The sequence below is a fragment of the Phycodurus eques genome, chromosome 16, assembly GCF_024500275.1.
Source record: "Phycodurus eques isolate BA_2022a chromosome 16, UOR_Pequ_1.1, whole genome shotgun sequence".
Classification (NCBI taxonomy): domain Eukaryota; kingdom Metazoa; phylum Chordata; class Actinopteri; order Syngnathiformes; family Syngnathidae; genus Phycodurus; species Phycodurus eques.
The window spans coordinates 1,081,595-1,109,247 of record NC_084540.1 but is presented as its reverse complement, the minus strand read 5'-3'; the positions used below and the strand labels follow the sequence as shown (position 1 = coordinate 1,109,247).

Genomic DNA, 27,653 nt, shown 5'->3' with positions numbered 1-27,653 from the left:
GCTTAAACAGTCTAGTTATCTATTGCAATCAAGAGGTTAAATCAATAAAAAGTTTGTCTTACCAGCACTTGTAATAATCCTTTTACAAGAGCCTACCATACCGTACATGCCATCATAGGTAGTCAATAAATGCAAGATAACCATGAGGTGTTTATCTCATACTGGGAAGTTCCTGCTCAAAAACATGAGCCAATTACTTTATTTGTGACTGAAAACATGATAGAAAAAAATAACAATAATACGAGACAGGAACTCAACATAACTATGATATGTGTGTGGATGTTGCTGATCACGTCTCTCACATCAGTCTTATGTTATAAACCCAAATTTTCAGTAACGTTGAGTACAGCAAAAGTAAAGGAACTGACCTCACTGTTACAATACGTTTGGAGGACAGTATCAACTTCATGTCAAATTGTACCCAAGAAAATCTCTGTTATTGTGAAATCCTGTTGGGTTTTTTCCACTTGTTTCGAAATGACAATGTTGTGTTTCAGTTTCACAGCTCACTTCGCAGAGATTATAGTAAGCAGTGTAGCTGGATTCCCACAGTGTTACTGCCTGAGCATATGCACAGCAGTGAAACCAATATGATTGTCCGACAGTGAAGTGCAGCGACAACCGAGCAAGAAATGTCTCTGCTCTTTGTTTTTTGTTTTTCTGGGCGAGGGTTGCGACTCCAGTGTATAATTTCATTGGGGTGTTATAGTGGACAGAAAAAAAATTGCTAAAATGCACTGAAATCTCAGATATGACACTTGAATGGACAGGAAGAAAATTGTATGAGTGATATAGGTGCTGGTCAGATCAAATTATAAGCAACTAATAATGATAAAAAGGAATTTTAACTTAGTGTTATTCCTCCTTGTCTTGCCTCCTGGAAGGTGGCTCGATGTGCCAAAGAGAAAAAGGAAGGACAGCCAGTCTTCGATGAAGAGTATGTCTGGTAAGGATGATTCACCTCAAACTTAGGCCATCCATGTTTTTGTCGTCATTATAACAAAACAACAAAACAGAATACACCATTCAGGTTCACATAAAATGCTGAGGCTTTTGATGTGTAAGAGGAGTCTATGTTCGGTTGATGATGTTCAGTGCAGCTCATCATTTTAGAGCTGACTCCCCTCGTGGACTGTGAAAGGTGTCCCAGCTTTGTCCGTACTGTTGTATTAGACTCCTTGCTGTTTTCTTTTAAAGGCTTTGTAGAACATGAATAGGCTCACCGAGGTCGCCAAAGTTTAAGAGTCCCCTTTATAACTGTTAATCAAATCTTTGAAAGGACAGGATTCAAATACGGAACTAAAACTTCAAAAAGTAATCCAAATGAACACTATTTGCAGTCTCATATCAGACTCAGAAAGCCAAGCAGAGAAGCCCAGACTTCCCTCTCCCCAAACACTTCGGCCAGCTCTTTAGTGGGATCCGGAGACCTTCTTTGGTCAGCAGGAAGACAGTCTCTCCGTGTCCGGGGTATTCCCAGGGGAACTCCTCCTCTGAGGCCATGCCAAGAACACCTCAGCAAGTAGGCATCCAGGAGACAGCCTAACCAGATGCCTAAGCCACCTTGTCTGGCTCCTCTTGATGGGAGGAGCAGCGGCTTTACACTGAGGCCCTCCCGGATGCCTGAGCTTCTTACCTCATCTCAAAGGGAGAGTCTGGACACCCGGCGGAGGAAACTCATTTTGCCCGCTTGGATCTGTGATCTTGTTCTTTTGGGCACAAACCACAATTCGTGACCATCGGTGAGGGTAGGAACATTGATGGACCGGTAAATTGAGAGGTTCACCTTTCGGTTCAGCTCCTTCTTCACAACGACAGACCGATGCAGAGTCCACATGAATGCAGATGCTCCACCAATATTCCGATCAATCCCCCGCTTCCCTCACTTATGAACATGACCCAAAGATACTTGAACTCCTGTACTCATCCTCGACCTGCAGAAGGCATGCAGTCATTTTCTAACTGAGGACCATGGCCTCAGATTTGGAGGTGCTGATTCTTAGGTCATCCGCTTCACACTCAGCTGCAAACCGCTCCAGCACTGTCCTCCGATGTCCACACATTGATGCAGCAGCGTGTCAACCAAGATAGTCCCACAACATCCAGAACCTTTAGGAACTCTTGACAGATCTCAACCCCAGCAAAAGGAGAGCCAACCTCAGAGTCCCGGACTCTCCTTCCTCATTGAAAGGTGTGTCGGTGGAATTGAGGAGGAGATCGAGGATGAAAGTCTAACTTATTTTTACCCGGGATGTTTACCAAACAAATTCTAGGAGCACATTTTCTTGTTTGGATTGGGTGACCTTCGAGGGTCCAACGCACATTCACTTGTAACATGCCTGAGGCTAAGGTGCATTACAAACTGGTTGCCAAAAGGAATTCAAGGGAAACAGGTTGCTGTGGTGTTAGTTTTCTTGCTGAGTAAAACAAATCTATTATTTGCAAGGGGAATAATGTTTTAGTTGATATGGTACATTTTAATAACAGACATTACTGGAGACGAGAACAAGTAAGGCCCAATACACCCATAAAGGCAATCAAGCTGCTTTTGTCCCAATTTTGCTCCTTCCCGACCGACCAAGCCCGTCAAACGCCAGACTATCTTTTGTTTTATAGGATTATCCTATAAGATTATTATTAGGTCAAGAGGTGTGTTAAGAGTGTATTTGTCCCCATTATAGGGTCTGAAACAGGTCAGGGCCGACAGTCTTTAAATAATTAACACGTTTCATATTTACAACCAAAACTCTTCATGTGTGTGGGGAAAGCCGACGTTTCCCCGAGTCATGATGCTGTGAATTGTGACAAAACGGAATGTAGCCAATCAAAAAAGCGCCGAGGAACAACGTAGCGGCTGTAGATTTAAAAAAAAAAAAAAAAAAAAAAAAAAAAAAAGCATGCTTTACCGGCGGCACGGTGGACGACTGGTTAGAGCGTCTGCCTCACGATTCTGAGGAACGGGGTTCAATCCCCAGCCCCGCCTGAGCGGATTTGCGAAAGTTGGTGAAAGAAAGTCCTGGGTAGACTCCCTGATGTTTCGCCAGTCTCCCCTTGTGTATGTGAGTCGCGTAATGTCTCCAAAGAAGAATGAAAAACACAAAAACATAGAGAGCACGTAACTGAGGCGTCCACACGGGTAGGCGACATCATCTTGGGGACCTATATTACATATTCCATTCTGCTTCTTGCCTTAAGTCACATACTCTGCCTTTAGAAACAATATGCTAAACAGCATATTCACTTGTGTGGTTATAGATAAATCTTGATTTAATGATACCTCATGAGTAAAAGATGACATTAAATGCAATTATCTGGCTGGGAGTTTTGCTTAAAGCACTGATTTTAAAAGGAAATGGAGGTTTTCTGGAAGTCATAAGACTAGTTTAATCAAAAATGGCTTCAGTGGAAGAATAGCTTTTTAGTGATCACATCCATACTCACATGGTAGAGCAAGAATAGCCCACAATCAACTTTGCCTATGAAAAAAATAAGATGTGGTCAAACATGACTGTAAATTAATGAAATACTAATTCAATATTTGAATATCACATTATTTAAAAAAAAAAAAAAAAAAAAAAGCAAAAGATTATGGATCAATAAAGATCTGACACAGAATGCAAAGTCTAATCAGGTCCTGTGAGCACAAGTACACTCGTGCTTCATAAGCTCAACGATGGACCATGAAGTGAAGACGTACCATCTGATCAAATCAAACTTTATTTATAGAGCCCTTTTCATACAATGACAAGCATCTCAAAGTGCTTTCCAGAGTTAGTCTGATGACTTCCTGCTTGTGCACCAACACGATAGCTTTGAGGTTCTAAATATACGATTGCGTGCTATGAGTGAGAGCAAACACGATCATGTGAAATAAATGCCCAGCATGTGAAAACCTTGCGTTGAAACCTATTGTGACGTACTTTATGTGTGGATGGATATGTGTACAGTACTTTCAAGCCTCGATCACAGACCCTCAGGTTGCCGTACAAAGGAGCTTCATTGATGGCCCCTGTTTTAATGCAAAGCCCCTTCTCCGCTTGGACTTCTCATTGTCTTCCCCATTGTTATCACTACTCGTCCCTCATCCCTGAAAACCTCCCCTGTGCCGGATCTTCGTTATCGTCTGCTCATCCGCCTTATTCGGCATTCTTTATTCACCTCTCTCCTAATTCCATCCCATTTGTCTCCTTAACCTCCTCCTCCTTTCCTATAGCTCTTAGCATCTCTGTTCCAGGGTATATCCCCAGCTACCTGGAAAAGGATGAGCCATGCGTGGTGTGCGGCGACAAGGCGACCGGTTACCACTACCGCTGCATCACATGTGAGGGGTGCAAGGTACAGTAAGAGTCTGTGAAATTGTCTTCTACTGGCGGGTGAAGCAGATAAAAGAAGACCTTGCCTATCGCAGTCCCAACGGTTAGTGTCATTAAGATGCCAGCCATTTGATGCTCTTTAGTATCCGCAGAAGGACATTCAGTTCACGCTCTTTTTTCCCCGTGTACAAATGAAACAAACTTTAAATCCTAACCAACACTATCAGCTTTATACAATGGCATGCAATTGAAACAACAACTCCATTTCTGTTGGTCTTCGATAGGCTATTTGATCTCTACGCCAATTCCTTAAAGACTGAATTGCTGCTGGCCAGAGTTATTTCTTTTAAAAAAAAAAAAAAAAAATGCCTTTTAAATAATGTTGAATTCAGTTATTATCTGAACTTTTGAAATTCCGTGCATATTCATCTAGATTGTCATGTTAAATTTGACAAATAAGAGAGAGTGCATACAAATATTAACTTTGTGGTTGGACATTTGCAACATGCGAAATCCTTAACCAGATTTTCCTGATTGTACTCTATTAAACAATGAAGGAGATCAACAAAAGCTTTAGTCTGGCTTTTTGTAGTAAATGTTTGATTTATTGTGTTGAAACTCAAGAAAGAACACTTGCAGAAACTACGATGATATTTGTACGAGAGCTGCACATTTGATCAAAGAGTCATGGTAATTGGAGTTAAAACAAACTGCATTTGTATAATTTTGTAAGCATAGATTAATCATTACTCAAAGTACGCCGTAACCTCAGTTTTGTGAGGGTTTCTTTTCACCAAAATGTTGTCCCAGTTTCATTACGTCACAGCTGTCCGTGTGGCTCGGCCACTCATTTCCTGGAATCGAGCCCCACACAAAGCATCCCACGCACATGCGAAACACCCTGCGCATTCATCAGACACCATTTCCAAAGTTTTTTCTGCTTATTTATTGAATGCGGCTGTTCAATAAGAAACCATGGAGCCAATGACCGTTCCAAGTACCGGCCCTTTGCTAAAGAAGATAAGAAACACCATAGACGAGTAGCAAAGTACCAAAATGGCGATCCCTCTTATATATATATCAATAACCTCCCCTCTCCCCGTCTTTCGTACGCCATCAATATAGGCAAATGTGATGCTTAATGTTTGTTTATCCATTTCATTGGTCATTTATATTTATTTCACACTGTTTTCTGTATGTTAAATGATAGTCTTTCTCGAGAAAATATTTGTTGTTAATATTATTGGGTATCTAAAACGGACGAATTGGATTTACATGATTTCTATTGGAAATATTGTTCCAGTTTTAGTACAATTCGGAACAGATGAATCCCAAAAACAAAGGTTGCACTGTCATGGAATGTTTTTGAAAGCCCATCCAATTGAATTTTAAGGTATTACATATAATTAACTTGATCAGACTATGTTACATTTTGTTGAGCCAACCGACAGCATTACATCATGTTAATAATGTGAATCATACTACCGCTATACTTTGCACAGATACCATCTGCAGACCAATGCTGGAAAATGATTTAAATATGGAAATATAATGGCGTCGCCTCAAAGACTAGAATGTTTAATATTGAGTTCCTCACAGCCAATCCTGCTAGAGTAGACGACTCACATGAGAAATCAGCTTCTCTTGAATTCCTGCAGTGGTGTTGAAAATTGGTAATACGCCCACTTTTTCCAAGAGACTCACAAACTGACAGTTTGATTGCTATGATAGCAATATAATCTGGAAATCTATTTTGGGTATAAATGGCCCTTGCAAAACAGCCATTTTCCTCTTTGCCAACAAGGAAGCTGTGTTTTTGCCCTTCAGCGCTTGTTTTGTTTGTGTGTGTGTGTGTGTGTGTGTGTGTGTGTGTGTGTGTGTGTGTGTGTGACAGTAAGATTAGCCAAAACAACTGGAGAGATGCAAAGGATTTTATTTTGGATTGCATTGTGGCTCATGTATGATTCACATTTGGGTGCAGATGCCATTTAATAGGGCAAATCCCTTTTTTTTTTGTTTTCAACCCTCTCTATTTCAATGAAGCTGTTACATCATTTGATCAATTTTCCTCCTTCCTGTTTCCTGTTGTTCTCATCTTGTGCCAATCTTTTTTCTGTGCCTCTTTGTTTCTTTTTTACCCTGCCAGGGTTTCTTCCGTCGGACCATACAAAAGAACCTCCACCCGGCGTACTCATGTAAATATGAAGGCTGCTGCATCATCGACAAGATCACCCGCAACCAGTGCCAGCTTTGTCGTTTTAAGAAGTGCATCTCTGTTGGCATGGCCATGGACTGTGAGTTCATTAAAAACTAAACGCCATGTACAGTACCTTGACTTACGAGTGGCCCAATTTAAGTTTGTTTTTGAAGGTTACAAACCTTTACTTGGTCTTTTTTTTTTTGCTTTGTGGTGCAAGCCAAAATTTGAGTCCCGTGCTCAGATATGGCACTCAAGTGACGTGAAGGTACTGTAATGCCCAAGAATGTGGGCAAGGAGAGTAGTGAGTCACATCTCATAATCTACAAATGAACAATTTAGGGGTTGGTCCACTGCGATTGGCTGGTGGCCAGTTCAGGGTGTACCCCGCCTCTCGTCTGAAGATAGCGGGGATAAGCTCCGGCATGCCCGCGACCCTAGTGAGGATAAGTGGTACAGAAAATGGATGGGTTGGTCCATTTCCGCAGCACCGTGCTTCAACACTTTTGGCATGAACTGTATGTAGTGTTTTATCCAAAGGAATACTGCTCCACTTTAAGACTGAGCTGACTTGAATTACAGCGTGCTAAGAGAAAAACAGGGACATCAGATAATTACGTTAATTTAGATGTGTGTTGCGCCACGGTGGATGACTGGTTAAAGCGTCTGCCTCACACTTCTGAGGACCCTGGTTCAATCCCCGTGGCTTTTCTCCGGGCACTCCGGTTTCCTCTCACATCCCAAAAACATACATGGTAGGTTGATTGAAGAGTCTAAATTGCCCGTAGATGTGAACGCGAGTGCGAATGGGTGTTTGTTTGTATGTGCCCTGCGATTGGCTGGTAACCGGTTCAGGGAGTACCCCGCCTCCTGCCCGATGATAGCTGGCATAGGCTCCGGCACGCCCGCGACCCTGGTGAGGCGAAGCGGCTCAGAAAATGGATGGATGGATGTGTGTTTTCCTCAGCATATGTCGGGTTAACCACAAATTCACCAACACTGTCCAAAGCATTTTTTGCAGCAGCAGCTGTTGTCCATAAAATTTAGCTGTGGTCACTTATTAAATGTCGTTCCTTTACTGAGGGAACTTTATATGTTTTTTTTTTTTTTTTTAAGTTAATACTTCCCGGCGGCACGGTGGCCGACTGGTTAGAGCGTCAGCCCCACAGTTCTGAGGACCCGGGTTCAATCCCCGGCCCCGCCTGTGTGGAGTTTGCGTGTTCTCCCCGTGCCTGCGTGGGTTTTCTCCAGGCACTCCGGTTTCCTCCCGCATCCCAAAAACATGCATTAATTGGAGACTCTAAATTGCCCGTAGGTGTGACTGTGAGTGCGAATCTTTGTTTGTTTGTATGTGCCCTGCGATTGGCTGGCAACCAGTTCAGGGTGTACCCCGCCTCCTGCCCGATGACAGCTGGGATAGGCTCCGGCACGCCCGCGACCCGAGTGAGGAGAAGCGACTCAGAAAATGGATGGATGGATGGATAATACTTCCCAAAATCATTGTATAATGTTGCCTCTCATTCATCCACTCACAAATTCATAGTAGCAAGTCTGAGCTCCATGTTAAACACTTTGAGAAATGTACATGAGGCTGGGATCAAACTAGCCCTGAGATAAGTCTTCTGCCTCTTTAGCCATGACACATAAGCAATTTAAGAAAAAAAAAAACATTGAACCGAACAGTGAATGTCCCTTTTGTTGGCGTTTGTGGTGCCTAAAGGTAATGAGGTTCTGTCACAGTGTAGTCCTAATATCCTGAAGCCCCTTTTACAGAACATGCGGCACGTGTATTTGTACACCAGCATGTGATTTTAGAAAATATCAGCGCTGAGCTATTTTTACTTTTGAGTTGGACCGTTTCAAAGAGACACGGCCATTGACCGCTGTCGCTACCACTATTGCGATCTTGTCGTCTAACAATCTCTGAGTCCGCAGTTAATACTCTATGCTAAACTGTGAGGGATGGTAATAGCTTATTTCAACCAACCAGTCAACTAATCAGTAAGTCACAAAAACATGCCAAAACCACACTCCTAAGACTGCATTAAACCAAAAGTGAACATGATCCAATAAACTCCACTACCTAACAACAAAGTGTTTTTTTCTCACCTGCCACCAAACCTTCTCACCCATCAGTGGTGTTGGACGACTCGAAGCGTGTGGCTAAACGGCGTCTCATCGAGGAGAATCGGGAGAAAAGAAAAAGGGTGGAGTTGGTGCGGACGCTCCAGGTGAGGCCAGAGCCAAACACCGCTGAGTGGGAATTGATCAGGATGGCAACTGAGGCCCACCGACACACGAACGCCCAGGGATCCAGCTGGAAACAGAAGCGCAAGTTTCTGGTAAGTGTGAAAAGACAAAGCCCTCCGACCGAGCGCTGAAGCTTGTGCCTTGGAGGGCTTGTATATCCTGTAGCATGCTTGTCTTAAACTCCTTTTGTTTTAATTCCAACATTTATTCAATTTACTTTGAATTAAATAAGCTGTTAATATAATTTCCCTTTCTCACGAACAAAAACTTCTGTTTCCATAATGTGCCTCAACTCATCTACGATTTAAAGGACTCATGTTAAAACACTCATAATGGCTTTATACAGTTTAGCGAAAACTAACATTCTGCTGTCTGAAGAATAGGGTTCGTTTAGGTTAATTTTAGTTTTTCTCACAATTTATTGTGTCAAAAACACAAAGCATCTTTAACCATAGGTTACTATTATCAATATCTTCCCCTCCTTTCTCCTTGGATGCTAACATTAACCAAACGAGTTTTGCCTACAGCCAGATGATATTGGCCAGGGAAAATTGGTACCCACATCGGAAGGTGATAAGGTAGACCTGGAAGCCTTCAGTGAGTTCACCAAGATCATGACGCCTGCCATTACTCGTGTGGTGGACTTTGCCAAGAAACTACCCATGTTCTCAGAGGTAGGTTAAACCGTATGTGCTTTTCATTAATGTTTGTGTGAAGGCAGGACAACAATGGGGACGGTGGCAGAGGAGGCAGGCTGACCGGGAAGTAACAATGAGCATTGGTGCAGCAGGTAGCAAAAACTAAGAAGGCTGCAAAAACAGGCCATCAGAAACACACAAGGACGAACACTGAAGCTTAAAATCACTGGAGGTAAATTCAGCAGGAAAATATATGCAGACACTACTAGTACTGAACACTGGTGAGCCTGAGCCAGGCTTTCCTGAAGAAGTTGAGGAGTGAGCGGCAATAGGAATCAGCTGTGCCCCGTTGCAGCTACGCCGACACTGCGGGAAGGGAGGAAAAAGGCCAAACACAAGCAGACCACAAAGAGACCTCATTTTCATCAAAACGGAATTATCAAAGAAACCCCCAGACATGACAGTTTGTTCATTTTAGCGTCTTTTGTAAATGTCAAAAAAGAAACCCATTTTTATGCATCCATAGGGTGATATTATATCCAGAAATCTTACTATAGCATTGTAGACATGTACTGTTAATCTTGAGTTGTTACTTTGCACAATATTGCGTGGCATTGGCAGATACTATTTAGAATTGTGCGCTGTCTTTTGGTTTTGTTTAAAATGTATTATCTAAAGTACAAAATCTGTCCTTTTTCTTTCGTATTAGATGAGCTGCTAAAAGCCAGGCTGGAGCAATCTGCTGCTCGCTAGAAAAAGTCAGCTGGAATAGGCATAGCTTCCGATGACCAGGAACAGGATAAGCAGCGTTGGCTGATAAATGATTGATGGCTGCATAATGCAATTTTTCACAGCGAAATGAAATTGTACTTTATTATTTGAAAGATCCTTTCCAGTTTGTTTTTAGCGTTTATAGCAGTGTGCCAATAAGAAGCAATCAATTGATGACCCATCACTGAGCAAATTACGCATCTAAGAACATTTTCAAATCTTGAGCAGCTGAGGAGTCACTTTGGTCGCCCGTCAGTGTATCTGCAGTGAGCTTATCTGTCGGTTTTCTTACAAGTAGCATTTCCTGCTGTTAAATGTCTCAGACAAATTGTGTTTTTCACTCTGAAAGGTTAGGAAAATACTCAATACAATTACAGAGATCTGAGAAAATCTGCTTTTTGGGGTTCTCGTTGTGCTTATGTCCATGTTGCGTTTACTTCACAGCTTCCGTGTGAAGACCAGATCATCTTGTTGAAAGGGTGCTGCATGGAGATCATGTCACTACGCGCTGCCGTACGCTACGATCCAGAAAGCGAGACACTGACACTTAACGGCGAGATGGCTGTGAAACGTGAGCAGCTGAAGAACGGCGGGTTGGGTGTGGTGTCGGATGCCATCTTTGATTTAGGGAAGAGTCTGGCCCTGTTTAACCTGGACGACTCTGAGGTGGCGCTAATGCAGGCCGTCCTTCTCATGAGCTCAGGTGAGGATAATGATCGCAATGAATAGTAGGCTTCGCTGATCACTGGTTGGCAGAGTAAACGCTCACCCAACAGCTCTGAAAGCTTTAAAAATATGTTTGTGTGTGGATGTGTCCATATATACTGTATGTGTGTGTATAATGTCTTATCTAATTAATTAGAGGCTTTGGAATGAATTCATCTTGATTAACCGCATTTTAATTACAAAGCAATATTAGTCCTAAAAAAAAAAAAAACATGCTTTACTCTAAATGGATTTTAGTGGACGACTGAATCAAATAATTGACACAGACAGGAATATTGTTAACTCTGCATCTAATTGCATTTCAATACAAAAGAGTATAAAAACTATTTGAAAATATCCCTGGCCAAAATTAAACAGACCTGAAGTTAAAGTGCCAATTGTTTTAGAACAGTATTGCCCTTAACTGGTTTCTGCTTGGCAGTTGAAAAGTTGGATCACATGTCGGAGGGTTCAAGTGCTTTGGTGGTATGAAAACTCCTTTTTGCACAATTAGCACAAAACCATGCTTATCAAGGCTTTCATCGTGTATTTCGGATTTTGGATGAAATTTGCTTCCCGTCAGTCCTAGCAACGCCGTTTCATCCAATTCCACCATTTAGGCAGCCGAGCTCTGACGTGTGCGTCGATGTAATCGGTGTACCAGGAAATCATACTCTGACAAAAGTTCCACGTTGTTTGGAACAAAAAATGCCATTAAAATGTGATATTTTTTTTCAACTAATTCATTTGTTTGTAATTAATGAATCACAATGAATGCGTTGAAGTCCCACCCCTCGTAAAAAAAAAACATCTTTGAGTCTCGTCGCTGTACTTTTTGCCACATTCCAGCCCAGACGTCTTATTCATATTGCTAATATGTTGTTGTTTTCTTTGGTTTACGGTACGTGAACAGCAGTATAGAGGGGGGCGCTATTAGTTATAGCAAATGTTTAGACAATAGCTCAAAATTGATTGTCCATCCTAGCTTAGCTTTAGAATTTGTGAACCTTTTTTTTTTTTCAACTTTAAACAGCTCTCTGGTTTCTATGTTGGTTCCACCTCTAATTAGTGTACATTTAGTCTTCACAGACAAAACCCAAATCTAAAACTCAGCATAGACGTAGGTTACTATTTATTGTTTGAATTATCAACGTAATAGGACACTTTTGAGCTTGAAACCACCTGTCTTATCACATTCTACAATACTTTTGATCCCAGGGGAAAAGGGTCATTTGAGGTGTGCTTTTATGAAATACTTCTACATTCTACGACTTTTGTTGTAGTAATATTTCATTTGTCCCCCCCAAGATCGCTCAGGGCTAACGAGTGTGGAGAAGATCGAGCAGTGCCAAGAGGCTTACCTGCTGGCGTTCGAGCACTACATCAACTACCGCAAGCACGACATTCCTCACTTCTGGCCCAAGCTGTTAATGAAGGTAACAGACCTGCGCATGATCGGAGCGTGCCACGCCAGCCGCTTCCTCCACATGAAGGTGGAGTGTCCCAACGAGTTGTTTCCCCCACTCTTCTTGGAGGTCTTCGAGGAACAGGATGTGTGACTCTAAAACAGCGGCACCCCCGTACAGAAATAAACCCGGTCGGGGGGTGCATCGGGAAAGACGGAGAAAGCAAATCTATTTTTTTTCTTCCTTGATGGGATCATTTGGCTTTGGACACCCACCGCCTATCACCAGCACTCAACATCACAAGGAAAAGAAAAACAATGTGGCGTCTTTGTCGTGTCACTTTAAAAGGTAGAGTTATTTAAACTTACAAACTCAAGTCGAACTATATGCAGAAAAACACCAATCCAACGGGCCGACTGTCTCCCTACACAGACACCTTTCACCTCATACGGTGTGCTCCTTTTTCCTGCTCATAATCTCCCCAGACGATTCCACCCCACAGGCTTCTTTGTACCTTCCTTATCAGCAGCAGACCCGCTACAGTTCAGCCTGACCCCCATTCAGCCGCTGATACCACAGTGTTCGCCAACCTACCTCCCTCACGTAGTGAGCTCTCTAATACACGCACACACGCTCCCCCAAATACAACATAAACGCCTATATTTTTACCTCATAGCTTGTCAAATGTAGTGTCTTATTTATTGATGGTTTGCTGCGAAATCACACAACCATGTAGTCTTCAGTCTCTGCTTGTCCTTTTATCATGGCTCTTAGTATGAAGCTACAGTACGGCAAAATGTCTTAGTTAGAATTCATGCCCGGCATGAGATGCAGCTCACCCTTGCTCCAAGCTTTTCTTACATATTATGATGGCTTACGAGCACAGGCTCAAGACTTTCTATTCGGGATTCATAATCAGTGGCGGCTGGTGGGAACTTTTTAATGTACACCTGTAGCCCACACCATCCAATCCAGTCCCTCTCGGATATCACGGGGAATGGAGGTATTCCAAACACAGAACTACTTACCATATTTGACAGTTATTCTATTCCAAGCTGCAAATAAAAATGATTATTTTTTAAGATGCCTCTATGGAGCTTATTTTGGTGTCGGTGGGGAAGCCAGTTTAAAGAGCGAAGTGGAAACGGCAATCAAACGTTAGCTCTGCGGACAATTGGACGGAGGGAAACGCGGGAGTTGATTGTGGAGTTGCGACAGAAAGCACCAAAAGAAAGAAGTGTAGCTTGTGAAGAACTAAAACAAAAAGAAATGGATTCAACAAGTTGACACACAGTTTGTTCAAAAAGGCTTACTCTCAGATGCAACAGGCAAATACATCGTGAAACAGGCTGATATTTAAAAAATCAATAAATTAGGACAACACTGAGCTGTGTTGAACTTGCACTATTCCTTATTTAAGCTCTTCGTAAGCAAAGCAAAGCTCAAGTGAAACATTCCCCAGACACTTCTGTGTTCTAGATTTTGCTTCAAGCCTTCAAAAGTAGGACCTGATTCCGCAGGTATGCTAATTGTTCGCATGTCTCGATTAGGCTGTCTTGCAAGTCATTTCTCAGTTGAGACGTGCGTCCATTTCCAACGCATCCTCAATCGTTGTAATCTAATTTGCTCTTTGGCCTCAGGAATGTTGGCACCCTCACACCCTCTTTATTAGCCAGCCCAGCCGTCTCTGATTATATCGAATCATCATCCCCTCAAACAACAAGCTGACAGTTTGAAAGTATTTTTCCTCAGGAGTTGCAAACCAGAACCAAAGGAGAGCGAATGTTGTCACTGGGTAAAATGGAACATACATTTCAAATCCCTCAGATACTGCATGTGAATGCTGAGAAATGTCACCAAGGCAAAACGAGGATGATAAACACTGCTTTATACACCGCAGGATATCTAGCAGTATCCCCAGATATGCAAATTACGCCTCCATGCGGCTGTGGGCAAAATCGGGGTAACACTTGTTTTGAGGCAATGCCGTGACATCATTATTGCCACCCTTAGAATTCTGGTGAGTGAACAATGTTATGTGCAATAAAAGCAATGCCAAGAAAAAGAACAATTACAATGCCTCTGTCGGCATTCACGTTTTTTTTTTTTTTGCAGTGGCAATAGTCTCAATGCTTTTCTCAGCATTTACATTACACTATCAGATGTTGTATTGAATTTGACTTTACTTTCCCAGGAAAGTCGCATCTCTCAGCATCCGTATTTATAGAATGATGTAACTTCACAACTCCTCTTTCAGTGGTAATGTAAAAAACCGACCCCTGGCAGAGGTTACCTGGTTGCATAGGAATATTCAGTGTAGTAATATAGTATATAATCTCTCAGAGACTTTTCAGAGTTTATCTATTGTATCTCCAATATAGCCCTTCTTGCTTAGCTTCATCTTGCACACACCTCACGCTTTTCTTTAATATCATTATCTCTGACCTCGGTTCTACCAATCTGCACCAATCACCGGGCAGCACCGCCGCACCTCCTTTTCTTTCAATGTGCCACAAATCTACTGCGCGTGTACGACGACACAACCCAACCACCGGCTGTCAACTCTTGCCGATGTGATACATTTAGTTGTGTGGCGGCGGGCGGGGATGAAACGGACCGATTCTACCTCACCTCTCATGTCGGTGCGGCTGCCCTCTCATCTGCAACACATCAACACGCATGGATAGTACATATAGAGATGCCAACGTGTACAGTGGCTCTTTTAAGCAGGCCGTGGATCAACAGTTGACAAGTCAATTTGTGGGACTAACAGTGACTGTTTTTTTTTTTTAAATTTAAGAACCAGATATAAGACCCTATTCACATGTGACCTCAACATGTATGTGTGTGTGTGTGTGTGCGTGCGTGCAATCCCATGCTAAGTAGGCACTTCTGATGGAGTCGCATGCGCATCATCGCATTCATCTCTGTCGACCGCGTCACGTGCCCGCTGTGTATGCAAATTCATTGCAGCAATGCTAAACAGCAATGTTGCTCTTAAGGTTCCCAATGTTTCCAAACCCCCCTCAATTTTTGATGCACATTTTATGCAATTGAGACATATAGACATCTTGGGTAAAGCACACCACAAACATGTTGATGTCTCATCTGAAATGGGCCTCTTTGACTAAACATGGTGCAGATTGACCCTACGGCCAGGGGGATCGAGACCTCCAAAAAGGGGACTCCGGGAGGAGCCATTTTGGCCTGATTGGATCAAGTCAACAAATGACTGTGTCGGGGGGTTAAATAAACACCGAGTCTGCACGATTCGCCTCTGGGTTCAGCCAAACCGAGAGGAAGGAACCAGCGCTTGGTGTCACGTGACTTATTGCACAGAACTGTTTTCTTGAGCGCGCCCAACTGCTTGTGGCTGCCAAAGTGGACGCTAAGCTGTTTACCGTGAAGAAGAAGGAAAATAAGCTTCCTGAGCTACTCTCCTATCCTGAAATGTACACTTGGAATTGAAATACTGCTGAAATAAGACCCACTCCGCAATTAACTATCAGATTTTTCTTCTGCTGCGCTAAAGCTACAATGTAATGTAATATGTAGTATTACGTATGTAACATCTCCAAACACCTTCCTTTATCTCTTTGAATAACATTTCCTACTCGTTTGCCTCAAACTATCTTGAGTAGGGTTGCAAAAAAATCGATCTTTCAAACCGGAATATATGAGAATTTACAGAACATTATGAGTCAAACATTAAATGTTGAAAATCATCAATCTGGGTGTGTATATATTTAATTAAATAAGTCGAATTGAAGAAAACAAATTAGTCAAAGATCGATCAATGAATTCAAATCTAATTTTTCATTAATTCATTTCACAAAATAAATACAAATATATATATAAAAAGATAGATAGATAGATAGATAGCCATATATAAATATCTAAATAGTTCCAAAATTCCTTATCATCCCTGTGGGATGTTTCGAGAACTACTAAACCAGTATTATTTTGTTTGTTTGTTGTTGTTTTTTGCAACCCTAATCTTGACAATATTCGAGAAGATAAGTTACGGCGCGCAAGCATGCACGCACACGGCGTGTTTTCGCACCTCTCTCTTGCCCGAGTAAACAAACAAAGGGCCGTTTTCACTGCCATTTTTCCTTGGTTCCAAGCAGTAGCACCTGCAAAAGCATAATAGCAAACATGGCTCGTATTAGCAGGAAAATCATCACAGGTGGAAGCCATTTTGAACTTTGTGAAAGAAGCCCCTCATAGAGCCACGGCCTTTAATTGCCACCACGCTTTGTTGCTACATTGCATGCTATTTAACTAACTTCGAACTGTGAGCGCACACACACATGCGCACGTAGCAGGGACGATCGAGCCGCGCGGTTTGGCAGTAGCCGTCTCCGAGGGCTGCTGTGATCTCACCTTGACTGTCAAGGAACGCCACAGAGCAAGCGGCTACTGGTTCTGCTATGTGCATGTAGTGTAGTTAGTACAAATATCCACAGAGCCACACGCGCTATATATATGCTAGATTGTTAAGATGGCCACCTCCAGTCAGATCCCAAAGCTGTCCAAGCACTCATGTAGCACACCTATATTCATATTAGTGAAGTCGTACTGGAGTGTAGACAACACAAACTCATTCAGATGCTTGCGATCACCATATGAACTTCACATTCTCCCACGTTTTTTTTTTTTTTAAATAAACTCAGGATCACATTCCCGAGCACAGAGCGCACTCGTGTGTTCCAGTTTCAGGACAACAAACGAGGTTCGGCGCCGTTCTTTCTCAACCGCGGGAAGAGAAGCTCCTTCTTTTTATGATAAACCGCCACCAGCACCACAGAACGCACTGCCTTCAGCCATGATCAAATGCACCAGCACAGCAGAGAGACAGACCAACAGGCAGTGGTCATCTTCTTTACCTCGCCAGCTACTGCAAGGCCATGTTCAAACAAGCGAAACCACCGAGTTATTTAAATCCGTTGAGATTGCGGTTTTGTCTTATTTGCACACAGAAGTAAATGTGCCAGGGTTGCAAGATGCTTCTGCCGCATTCAAGACTGATGGGAAGTCAGAAATATCCCACTTGCAGCCTGCGAGGTTCAACCTCAAATCATGGCTATTTCTATGCACTTTTGTGACGTGCTCGCATGAGGGAAAAAAAGTATTCTGAAGTGTTTATACAGGGACATTAAAGATAATGTTTTCTTTTTTCTGGAGCTAAAATATTAGCTGTCGTATAACGGAGGAGCCAAAATGACTCTAATTTGTAGTTGAAAACAGTGCGTATGGGACCATTCATCGTGTCGCTGTGGGCACCACCGTTATTGTGCGAAGGCCCGTTACTGCGTTTTGTCATATAGTTGGACCTCCGCTGTCGTAGCCGTAGAATTGACCTATTATGCGTGTTTGAGCATGGCTTTAGTAGTACATGAGACAGTTGATCTCGTTTGAGCTGTTGCCTCAGGGCAGGATATTTGTTGGCGTATGCTTTGCTACAATTGCAAAAGTGTTTCGCCACCCGCTGAGCACTGAACCTTTCCCTGTGTCTCTCACTCTGTACACTCGTTATGTTATACCTCATGTTTACAACAAATGAAAACTGTGAACTTCTTGTTTAAGCTGTAAAAGTACACTTAAAAGCCTGATCTGTCATGCGCCTGCTTGAAAACTGCTTTTACTTACCCAGGGAAAACATCTGTTAGTCAACATCCTCTGCGTCCTCGGGCACGTTTGTCCGTCCCGAAGCTCCCGATCCGTTGTAACGGCAAGCCTCCTCCTCGTCGTTCTTACTGGCGTCAGCCTCTCCTCCCACGCCGACATTCTCACGGACACCTGCCCTAAATCGCTCAAGCGCTGTTTGGCGGAGGGACATGGCAATCCTCTCGAGGAATATGTTCACACGTGGAATGTAAAATAATAGCAATTGTACAATTAATAGGACGTTGTGAAGTCCCACACTCATGTTGTTGCTACATATTGTGCACCGGTGTCCTACTTGTTATGCTTGACTGGGTGAGTTTGTAAGATGACAGAAAGCCAGCATTGAGTGGTAAACTTTCTGTCAAATTGATTTGATATGACATGTACATGGCTGGAGCGAGGACTGAAAACCCTGAGCAATGTATTATAGTTGTTTGGGGTTTTTTTCCTTCTCTTTTGACTTCTATTTATATCTGATTACGGTGTGTGTGTTCCTTCGTACGTATGGATAACATGTAATTCCCTCTAGTTTGTAATATAAGAAACGTTGTCACTAGTCAAGTGTCTGACTCTAAAGGAAATCGAGTTTTGGGTTTTTTCATTCCTAAAAATATGAAACAGTTCATGTCTTTCTTAACTTTACATGCAATCTTCCTTTCAGGACAGCAAAGGAGTATTCGGCCCACAGTAAAATAAAATAATGTGTAAGTCATAAGTCATAACTGTATGACAATATGAACAAAAAAGTATATTGCAAGTATCACATACTGTATGTATGTATGTATGTATGTATGTGTTAAGGTGAGGATTGTCAAGTTAAAAAGTTAAACTTTCACAAAGAATGAAAGGAATTGGCAGTTGGACAACCATCATCAGTACAGAATGTTTCATGTGGTTTTTGGAAGCATTCGTGTTGTCTGCTCCCGAAAAAGAATTACACACTTAAATGGCCTCTTTTGCTGGCTTTGTTAATCAGTCAAGCATTTGATCAAATATTTGGTCATATGACCTGATGACTACGTGGTGGGTCTCAGTCTACGTTAGGTTCGTCGACAGTGGCTCCATTAAAACGACAACTTTAATCTCTGAATGTTAAAAAAAAAAAATGTATAAGAATTGAATTTCATTTCACGTTTGTTACTTTTCAACGCGGCTCTAATTCTCTGTAATGCAATTCAATTATCAGCATGCAATTCCTCCAAGAGGGTCATGTTTACAGTTTTACAACTTTCCTTTTATACTTGTACAACGTATCCATCGGTTTTCCTTTCGGCGTTTTATTTCCAATACAATTGAGGCAGGCGACGAGTGTCGTTAGTTTTCTGTTTTCAAATTTGGACTCCAAAACCATTTGTCGGCTAAAGCGAACGTGAGGCTTCTCTTGTTGACTTTTCCAAAATAAGATGGCTTGCTTGCCGTTCGTTCGGACCTTCAACTCAGGTCCATCCTGCGTAATAATAACAATACTATAATAGGAAGAATAAAAGCTATAGTAACTCAATGTCGTGATCAGAATATTGCTTATATTGTTTGTTGCTTACAAAAATAGCCTTGTTAACTTTAAAGTAGTAGCGTCCAAACCAATTCGAACCTTTCATTCAAGACGGCACTGCTTTGTGCCAGAGCGTCAGCGAGAGATTTTGACCCAACCGTTTAGCTCCTGCTCAAGTTCCAGAGATGTCATCTAGACGGGGGGTTGTAAAAGACGCATTGAGGTGGGAATCATGTAACCTCTGTTAAGGATTGTAAGATACACCATTGTGTCAATGTTTGTGGCTCTGAAAACCGACTGCACTTCCTCTGTTATGTCGATAAGCAGAAGCGTGACATGTGAAGCCATTCTTTGACTATTTACCATCGGATGGCAGATTTTCCTTCTCTGCCTCAAGTACACCAAGAGAGGACGGCACTATCACGTGAGCAGGAGTGCAAACGAGAATAACTCAGCCAAATTAAGCATCTATTATTGGCGAAGAAGGATAAAAAGATTCTTTTTTGGAAGTTCAAAAGCGATAAGCGATGACCTTCACTTAATTTCCAACCCGAGGCCAATCAGTTGTGCCTTGAATGAGAGATTTAGGACACAAAGTCAACAGAGTAGTGTTATTGCCATGATGGAGATGTCCTCTCTTGCTTCTGTTTCGTCCTTTTCGCTGTGACTGTATACCGCGTGAACTTGTGAGACATCATGTGAGGCTCTGTCCATTGGAAAGGCCATTTTGTTTTGGCGAAGCACGAAGTTGAATGTAAAAGCTGAGCGAGATGGCGGTCTAAAAGGCCCCCGTGGGTGTATTTCACACACTACTGCTGCTTGTGGGTTCATCATGGCCACAGTTGTTTTGTCGATTTGTTTCTGTTTTTTGTTTTTCCGTAACAAATCACACAATCAAAGAATGGCTTCTGAAAGCTATTTGTATTTGTGGCTCTGTTATATATATTTTCAGCATTATATATAAAAAAAAACATTTGATACCAAAACGCATAGCTTGTTTTCTTATCTTCCACAGTCAAGCTAACGGAAACCTAAATATGTAGCATTAATGTGCGCCAAGGGCAACGCGGCGTTTCAGCGGTCAACGTGTCTGCCTTACAGTCGAGAGGTTCGGGGTTCAAATCTTAGCTCGGGACTTCCTATGTGGAGTAAACATGTCCTCCCTGTGCCAGTGTGGGTTTTCTTTGGGTACTGCAACTTCCTCCCACATTCCAAAAGCATGCATGTTAGGTTAATTGAAGACTAAATTGCCCCTAGGTGTGAATGCTCGTTTATGTGGCCTGCGATTGGCTGGGAACCAGTTCAGGGTGTACCCCGCCTCCTGTCCAAAGTCAGATCGGATACGCTGCCGTGGCCGAACTCTCAATTATTGTGGTGAGGTGTATGTACTGTACTGTATGTTATATAGTAGTTCCATGCAGTGTTTCTTCCCTCTCCTCAACCGCTACCTCGACAGCCTGGTTGAAAACCGAATTAAAGAACTAAACTAGCAATAGTTGCAACTACCTGGAAAGACTGCAACAATGTAAACCGTCCAAACACTATAAAATGGGACTATCCCACTAATGCTTGGTGCTGTTCCTTCTCGTTTTATTGGATTCGATATATTCGGCTCTTTACAGCATCTTCAGGTTACATTTGTATTGTTTTATAATAATCGGAAAAAGCTCGTCGTCGTGCACGGCGCCGACCAAGATAATCCAAAAGAAAGGGTGGGAATCGGCTCCAGGCATGCTTATAACCAAATACGTAATTAAGGCCTCTTATTTAAAAAAAAAACACGACTTTTTGCCCGTCGGCATATTCGAAATTGAGTTCATCGTTACTTTATAAGTCTCTCAAATAAGTATCTAATGTTAACTCCACAAAGTCACCGATGGCGTAGTGGTCATTTGCCGGACTTTGGTGCGGACAGCGTGGGTTCGGTTCAGTTCCCGCTCAGTGCGATTGTGAGTGCGAATGCTTGTCCGTGTCCGTATGTGCCCTGCGATTGGCTGGCGACCGGTTCAGGGTGTACCTCGCCGTCCGCCCGAAGATAGCCGGGATAGGCTCCAGAACGCCGCCGCCCTCGTGGGGATAAGCGGAACGGAAGATGAATGTTTGAGAGCTTTTTGAATCATGTTTTATCACAGCATAGAGGGTTGCTCCAAATTCCAACGACTATTGAGCCCTTCAACGCACCTTTAACACTTGCTGCTAATCCAACAATTGTCAGCTTTGACCATAAAAACATTGAGGAAAAAGGACAGAAAAGTCTCACCCAAAAAAAAACCAGCAGGTTCAACTGTCATCCTTCATGACATCATAAAATCTTGTGAGACTTCAGCTCAATGCACTTCTGAATGGATTCATTCCATCTGTTTTTCTTTCTTTTTTTTTTTTTGCAAATAGGGGGGAAAAAAGCCTCATTAAATTAAACATCAACAATAAAAAGAACAGAATGTACACCACAAAGTCAGGCATGTTGAGGCTAGATATGAAGAGGCTTGCCGCCCGTGCAGATGTAATCACCTTGTTGTGCGTCAACGCGTAACGCATCCACATCTCTCACACATCACCGGAATTCATGGTAAGTACATCATTTGTTGTTTTTCACCGAAGGAGTTTTTACTCAACAACTTTTTTTTGATGTTGAGTCATGAAGTCCACTCAGCCAGCCTCCCTTTCCGTTTCCTTAAATGTTACACACACTTCTGTCAAGCATCAATAAAAGTGAGTCATTTGTTTTGTTTTACCAAAAGATGCCGATGACGGGGTTCAGAGCAAACATCTGCTTTTTTAAATCCAAAATCAATACAGTATATAACCGAAAACTGGATACAATGGAACCGACAAAGACGGTCATAAGATAAAGAAACCAAGGACCGTCTCTTACTGTCTAATTCATTACAGCCACTAAAACATAATTGCTCAATATGAATCTTATCTGATCCTTTTAAAGTGCTCCCACATTGGAACAAACACTCCACGCAGCTCTGAGCGGTGATATTAGCTCAGTAAGTTTCCAAGTGGAGTTTCCATGCCAATGCCAAAGACACTCTTGTCTTTTCTTACAAACCGCTTTACGAATTGCATAATGCTGAAGCTGGGCAGACTGCCTGCCACACCGTCAAAGGTTTCGGGTTCCAATCTTGGCTCTGACCTTTTTTCGGCTTGCTCCCACATTCCAAAAACATGCATTTTCGGTTCATTCAAGACTTTAAATAGTCCAATGGAGTGAATGTGAGCGTGATGGTGACCAGTCTAGTGTGTAGCTCGTAACGCGTGTCCCGTCAAGTGTGCAATATTTGGGGGGTTGTGACTGTATTATTCTGAATAGCGAGACTCATCCATCTTATTTGGTGGCTGTTGTAGGGGCGACGATGTAAGTTTTAGTCTCCACCAATCCAGTCTTTCACTGACACACACACCCCCAAGCCCGCCTCCCCTGGAAACCCACCGAGAACTCGCAGGGGCACAGCTGTTACGCAGCAGACTTGCTGCCACGCAATGTGTGCGTCCTTCTCTTACAATTGCTTTGTTCTGTCTGAAGACAAGAACCCCACCGCAGCATGGGTGCTGGGGCACATCGAATGTGGTTAATCGGGCTGACGGTCATTATTCAAGTTCCATATTTTGGCTATTTGGACCTCCATAGAGTGACTCTCTAACATGGACTTAGTATAAAAGTGTCAATTTCATTTTTTTTTTTTAAAAACACACCTCCGTTTTGTCATACGAGTGTCCAGAAAAGGCCCCACTGACAGCTACTTCTGTTTGACCCAGTTTTGTATCCGCTTTGTCCATATTTAGCAGCCAGTCCAGGGTGTACCCCACCGCTCGCAGCTCAGATAGGCTCTAGCTTGCCCGCGACCTGGATGAGGACAAGCGGTATAGAAAATGGACGCATGGATGATGTGAAACAAGCTGACCATTGCCCCCAACGTGTGGTTACGCTGTCGTAAATTATGTGCACTCTCTACCCAAACGCTAATGTGCATGAACGCGCTTCTCACAAATGGCCATTGGCAATGGAATGCGTACATGAAAGTATGTTGAATCCTCCGGTAACAAAAGCCAGTCGAAAAGCGAGTACCGTTCAGTGAAATGTCGAAACTGGAGCCAATTAGCCCTTTCCTCTCCAATGGAGAGATACGATACAAAAATATCAATAATGATTTATTCATCACAAATATGATGCTGGTTCAGCTATCTACGCCAGCAACGTATAGTGACAGGTAGACGACAAACCGCATTTTATTTTGGGGGTCTGAACATCTGTTTTAGGTCGGCTAAGACAATAACACTTAGAAAAAGACCAGAACGCATAAATTAGTTTTGAGGTGGCTGGAGAAGTTTGTAGTGGGGCATCAGCTCCCAAAATAGACCTAGTGACACCTCTGATGTACCGTGAGACTTTTCTAAGGTAAAAAGGGGGCCTTGGCTCAATCCAGTTTGGGAAACAAGGTACTGACAGGGTTACATTTTGGAATGAAATTCAAGAATGATCAAATTGATCCCTAAAATGAGAATAATAATGTGTGCACTGGGTTTATGTTCTCGTTCACCTGAATCAGTCCTTGCCTATGCGCAGGCACATGAAAACACACGGCCGCCCCCGCCCCACGGCGCCGTTCGTGCCGACTGTGTTACGTAAGCGCGTTAACCTGCTTTCCTCGCAGACGTGTCCTTGTATCGACTCCGTGCGTCAGAGCGGGATACAAAGAGAGCCGTAATGCAAAAGGCAGACCGTGTGGAATTAGAAAGCAAAAGACGGAGACACAGTAAACAGAGGGAACCGGAAAGGAAACATTATATTGGGGAGGGAAGCCCAATCCCTGAGCTGAAAAAATGTGCACACACCCTCGTTTGCAGCCCTGTAGGGACTTTCAATTTCCTCGAGGTTTCAGAACCTGTGTTACCTGCCTTCCCCTGTTCACTTGAAAAAACAACACCCTAAAATCGTTTGTGTGAATGAATGTCAGTTTGAATTCCCACAGCACGAAGAGTACAATACAGATCGGGAACATCATGAAATCAGATGTACATAAAATACAGCCCCGCTGAGATAAACACTAACACCGTGGCAAATGGTAAACAACAAACAGTGGCTTTGTACAACAATGAGACGCATCTGATCCGTTTTTGGCTTCCGCTCCAGCAGGCTAGCTCGATACAATAAATGATACATATCCAAACAAACACAGCAGTGAGTAATCCTGGGTTATAATCCTTGTAGTGGCTTGCGAGGACCATAGGAGATTAAGCAGCATGCGACGACACTCAACTGGAAAACTCCGTTTCAATCCGCTCGTCCGTTCGTCATTCGATCGATAGTAGCGATCAGCGGATCGAAATACTCTCAATCGTCCGTAGGTGTGAATTTGAGTCTAAACGGTCGGTTGTCTGTATGTGCTCTGCGATTGGCTGGCGAACTATCCAAGGCGCACCGCGCCTTCTTGCTAAAAGTCAACCGGGATGGCCTCCGGTTTACCCGTAACCCTAATGAGGGGGAGTGAAAAGGACTCCATGCAGTTAAGGCACGATCACCCACCTGTCACCAATCACCGTGGCAACACGTAAGACCTTTTATACAGAAAAATGTTCACAACGCTGATGGAGCATGTTGTTCTATCCTGCTAGTTGTATTCACTGAGCTATAATGGGGCAGAACAAAACGGTGCCCGCTACAGGATAAAGTATCATTAAATAGCAAGTTGCGAAAAGAAATAAACACATCAAATAAAAATGAATTGAAAAATAAAAAAAACGAACAGCAAGTTGCTTCCTTGCTGAAATATTATTCGAATTCATTCTCATGCACGTATTGAATGATCATCTCAGCAATCAATAGTTTCGATGAACTTTACTGTTCACCCAATAATCGCAATATATTAACAGTAACAACAACGAGCAGAAATTACAATACAATTTGGAGTATTGTGTATCGCAATTCATGCTGCTGTCCAGTACAAAAGCGCAGACCGAATACGCACTGATCTGCATGTTGCCCAAGAAAGCCCCAAATGCTACCTGATGTCGCATTCCTGCCGTGTTCGGGGTACAATTCAAGTGCGACTTACTGTAGCTTTGTTTGACATTCAATTCCCCCAAAAAATGTGAAAAAATGGTTGGTTGAGACCTTTCAAATTCCAATGTGACGGTTTACATCTGCGCAAACGTTAAAAGATGATTATTTTCTTACAAGCGCATCCATTGAAATACATAACATTGTAACCCTCTAAAATGAAGGCAGTTTGTACTGTTAGATGTGTCATCATTATACTTGTACTAATGATAGTGTTGAGGCCAAAATGAATCTTGTTTTATTGGACTAATCATTTCATCTATTTTGGTAGATGAACAGCTGCCTTCAGTCAGTGGATATTGTATTTAAGGCGCCTGCGGGCAGACAAACTTTGTTTTCGCTGCAAAGGGCAAATCAGATCAATGAATCTTTTTTTTTTTTTTTTTGGTTACTCTTGCAATTTGCCTTTCTTCTTAACAAATCGCATCCGCAAATTGACACTGGACCTCAGAAGGTCTTTTGCGCTGGACTATGTGGGAGTCGCCCATGCCGTTCGCGGCTTTCGCAATACTACCAAGACGAGCCGCAACGTCGACGAAATGTACTTTTCATTGAGCGCGTTGCGGTTCGCGTGTGCGCCTCGCAGTGCTGAGGTTCCGTATTCGACTCTCAGCTCAGGCCTCCCTATGCGGCGTTCGCCAATGTCCTCTCCATGCTTTTCTTTGGCTACTGCGGCTTCCTCCCACAGTTCATAAACATGCGTGTTAGGGTCATTGAAGACTCGAAATTGACCGGGTGCTAATGTGACTATGAATGGTGGTTTGTCTATATGTCCTGCGATTGGTTGGCCCATTAATTATTAAGCAGGATAGAAAAACAAAGGGTGATTTCAGTCATGATTGCAACACTAAGCACATACAGTTAAGCCTGGGTCCCTGCTTGGCAGGAGTAGCAGTGTCAAAATACTATCAAAGACTTCTCATACAACAACATGATCACAAAGCTAATGGGACATGTTGTTCAATTCTCTTACTTGTCCTCACTGAGGTCCGATGGGGGGGAAATGTGGGCAATTTGTGCCCTCTACAGGATAAAATGGTCATTAAAAAGCAAGTTGAGTCACGGAGGCGTGGTAAAATAATAGACTGCACTTGTACGTGTTAAAAAGAAGTGGTTAGAGGAGCCTTCACCTCAGCCATCAGACGTTTATTTGAGCTTTACTGTTCACCCAACAGTGGCAATATTCTCCAGTTTGTCATCGAATATTAAGAGTAACACCAATCACCAGTGCCAGCAGATCACAGAAAAAGCAACTTAGCAGTGAAAAAGTCGAACAGCGACGTCGAAGTGGATGTCCTCGTAAGTTCGAACAAACAAACACAAGTTGTACGTTTGGCTATTGAGCTCCTTGCTAGAGAACGAGCTAGAGTTGTGAAAAAGTACTGAAACATTTAACAGGATGACAATCGAAAACCGGTTCTTTTTAAAACCGGGTCCCAGTCGTTCGATTTCTAGGAATCGTTTATCGGCTCGGCTGACGATTGTCCTTTTTGGTTCGCCTGTGGAGGCGAAAGAAAAGCTCGGCCGCTGCTGAGGCCACTCCAAGTGCGTTGTTGTTGTTCTCAGGTGTGATTCGGCTGACGCAGTGGAGGGGGAAGAAGGGGACGGGGGTGGGGGGGGGGCCTGAAAGTTTGCAAAATATTACTTTGGAATGCGTTTTATGACCTTTTGATGGATAACAACGGCCGATAATTGAAATACTCGTATCAGTCAAATTCATTGATTGTCAAAAGGAAATTGTGTCTTTACCGTTATTGATCAATTTATGTGAAAATGACCCACACACACTCAAATGTATTTGAACCATAGATTACGAGTGAATTTGTTTTCCCAGTCGGCTTAGAGAGAGTTTGGCACTGCTTTTTTGCAGCAATGAGGATCAATTGGCATTTTCTGGACTAAAATTCAATTCACTCTTAGATTGTGTTCTTTAAATAATACATTGGAATTCAAATAGGACATTGTGAGTATGGTCATAAAATTAGGACATTTCCCAGTGTGGGTGTCCAAAAGAAAAAAGAAAGTGCTGTGGTGTGTGTAGCACAGAAAGAAAGAAATGTAGAACATTCCTTTACGGAGATGTGGCTCTTTCAAGTACAGAGCGAGTGAAACACAGTGTAACGAGGCATATTCTCTTGCCTGCT

General features: G+C 42.7%; 1 protein-coding gene across 15 annotated transcripts in view; it reads left to right on the top strand.

The window, feature by feature from the left end:
* Nucleotides 1-20,428, top strand: part of LOC133414588 (thyroid hormone receptor alpha) — a 69,296-nt gene extending 48,868 nt beyond the window's left edge. For 9 of the 15 annotated variants that reach the window (XM_061700055.1, XM_061700053.1, XM_061700048.1 and 6 more), the window contains 8 exons: nucleotides 885-946; nucleotides 4,214-4,335; nucleotides 6,460-6,607; nucleotides 8,647-8,852; nucleotides 9,288-9,434; nucleotides 10,614-10,872; nucleotides 12,183-12,310; nucleotides 17,937-20,428. In XM_061700055.1, coding sequence (XP_061556039.1) covers nucleotides 885-946; nucleotides 4,214-4,335; nucleotides 6,460-6,607; nucleotides 8,647-8,852; nucleotides 9,288-9,434; nucleotides 10,614-10,872; nucleotides 12,183-12,310; nucleotides 17,937-18,167 — 1,303 coding nt within the window. In that variant the 3' untranslated portion in view covers nucleotides 18,168-20,428. Of the gene's footprint in view, nucleotides 1-856; nucleotides 4,336-6,459; nucleotides 6,608-8,646; nucleotides 8,853-9,287; nucleotides 9,435-10,613; nucleotides 10,873-12,182 lie in introns of those variants that run through there. The other 6 variants (XM_061700058.1, XM_061700060.1, XM_061700059.1 and 3 more) reach the window with 5 other exon arrangements.
* Nucleotides 20,429-27,653: the final 7,225 nt, after the last annotated feature.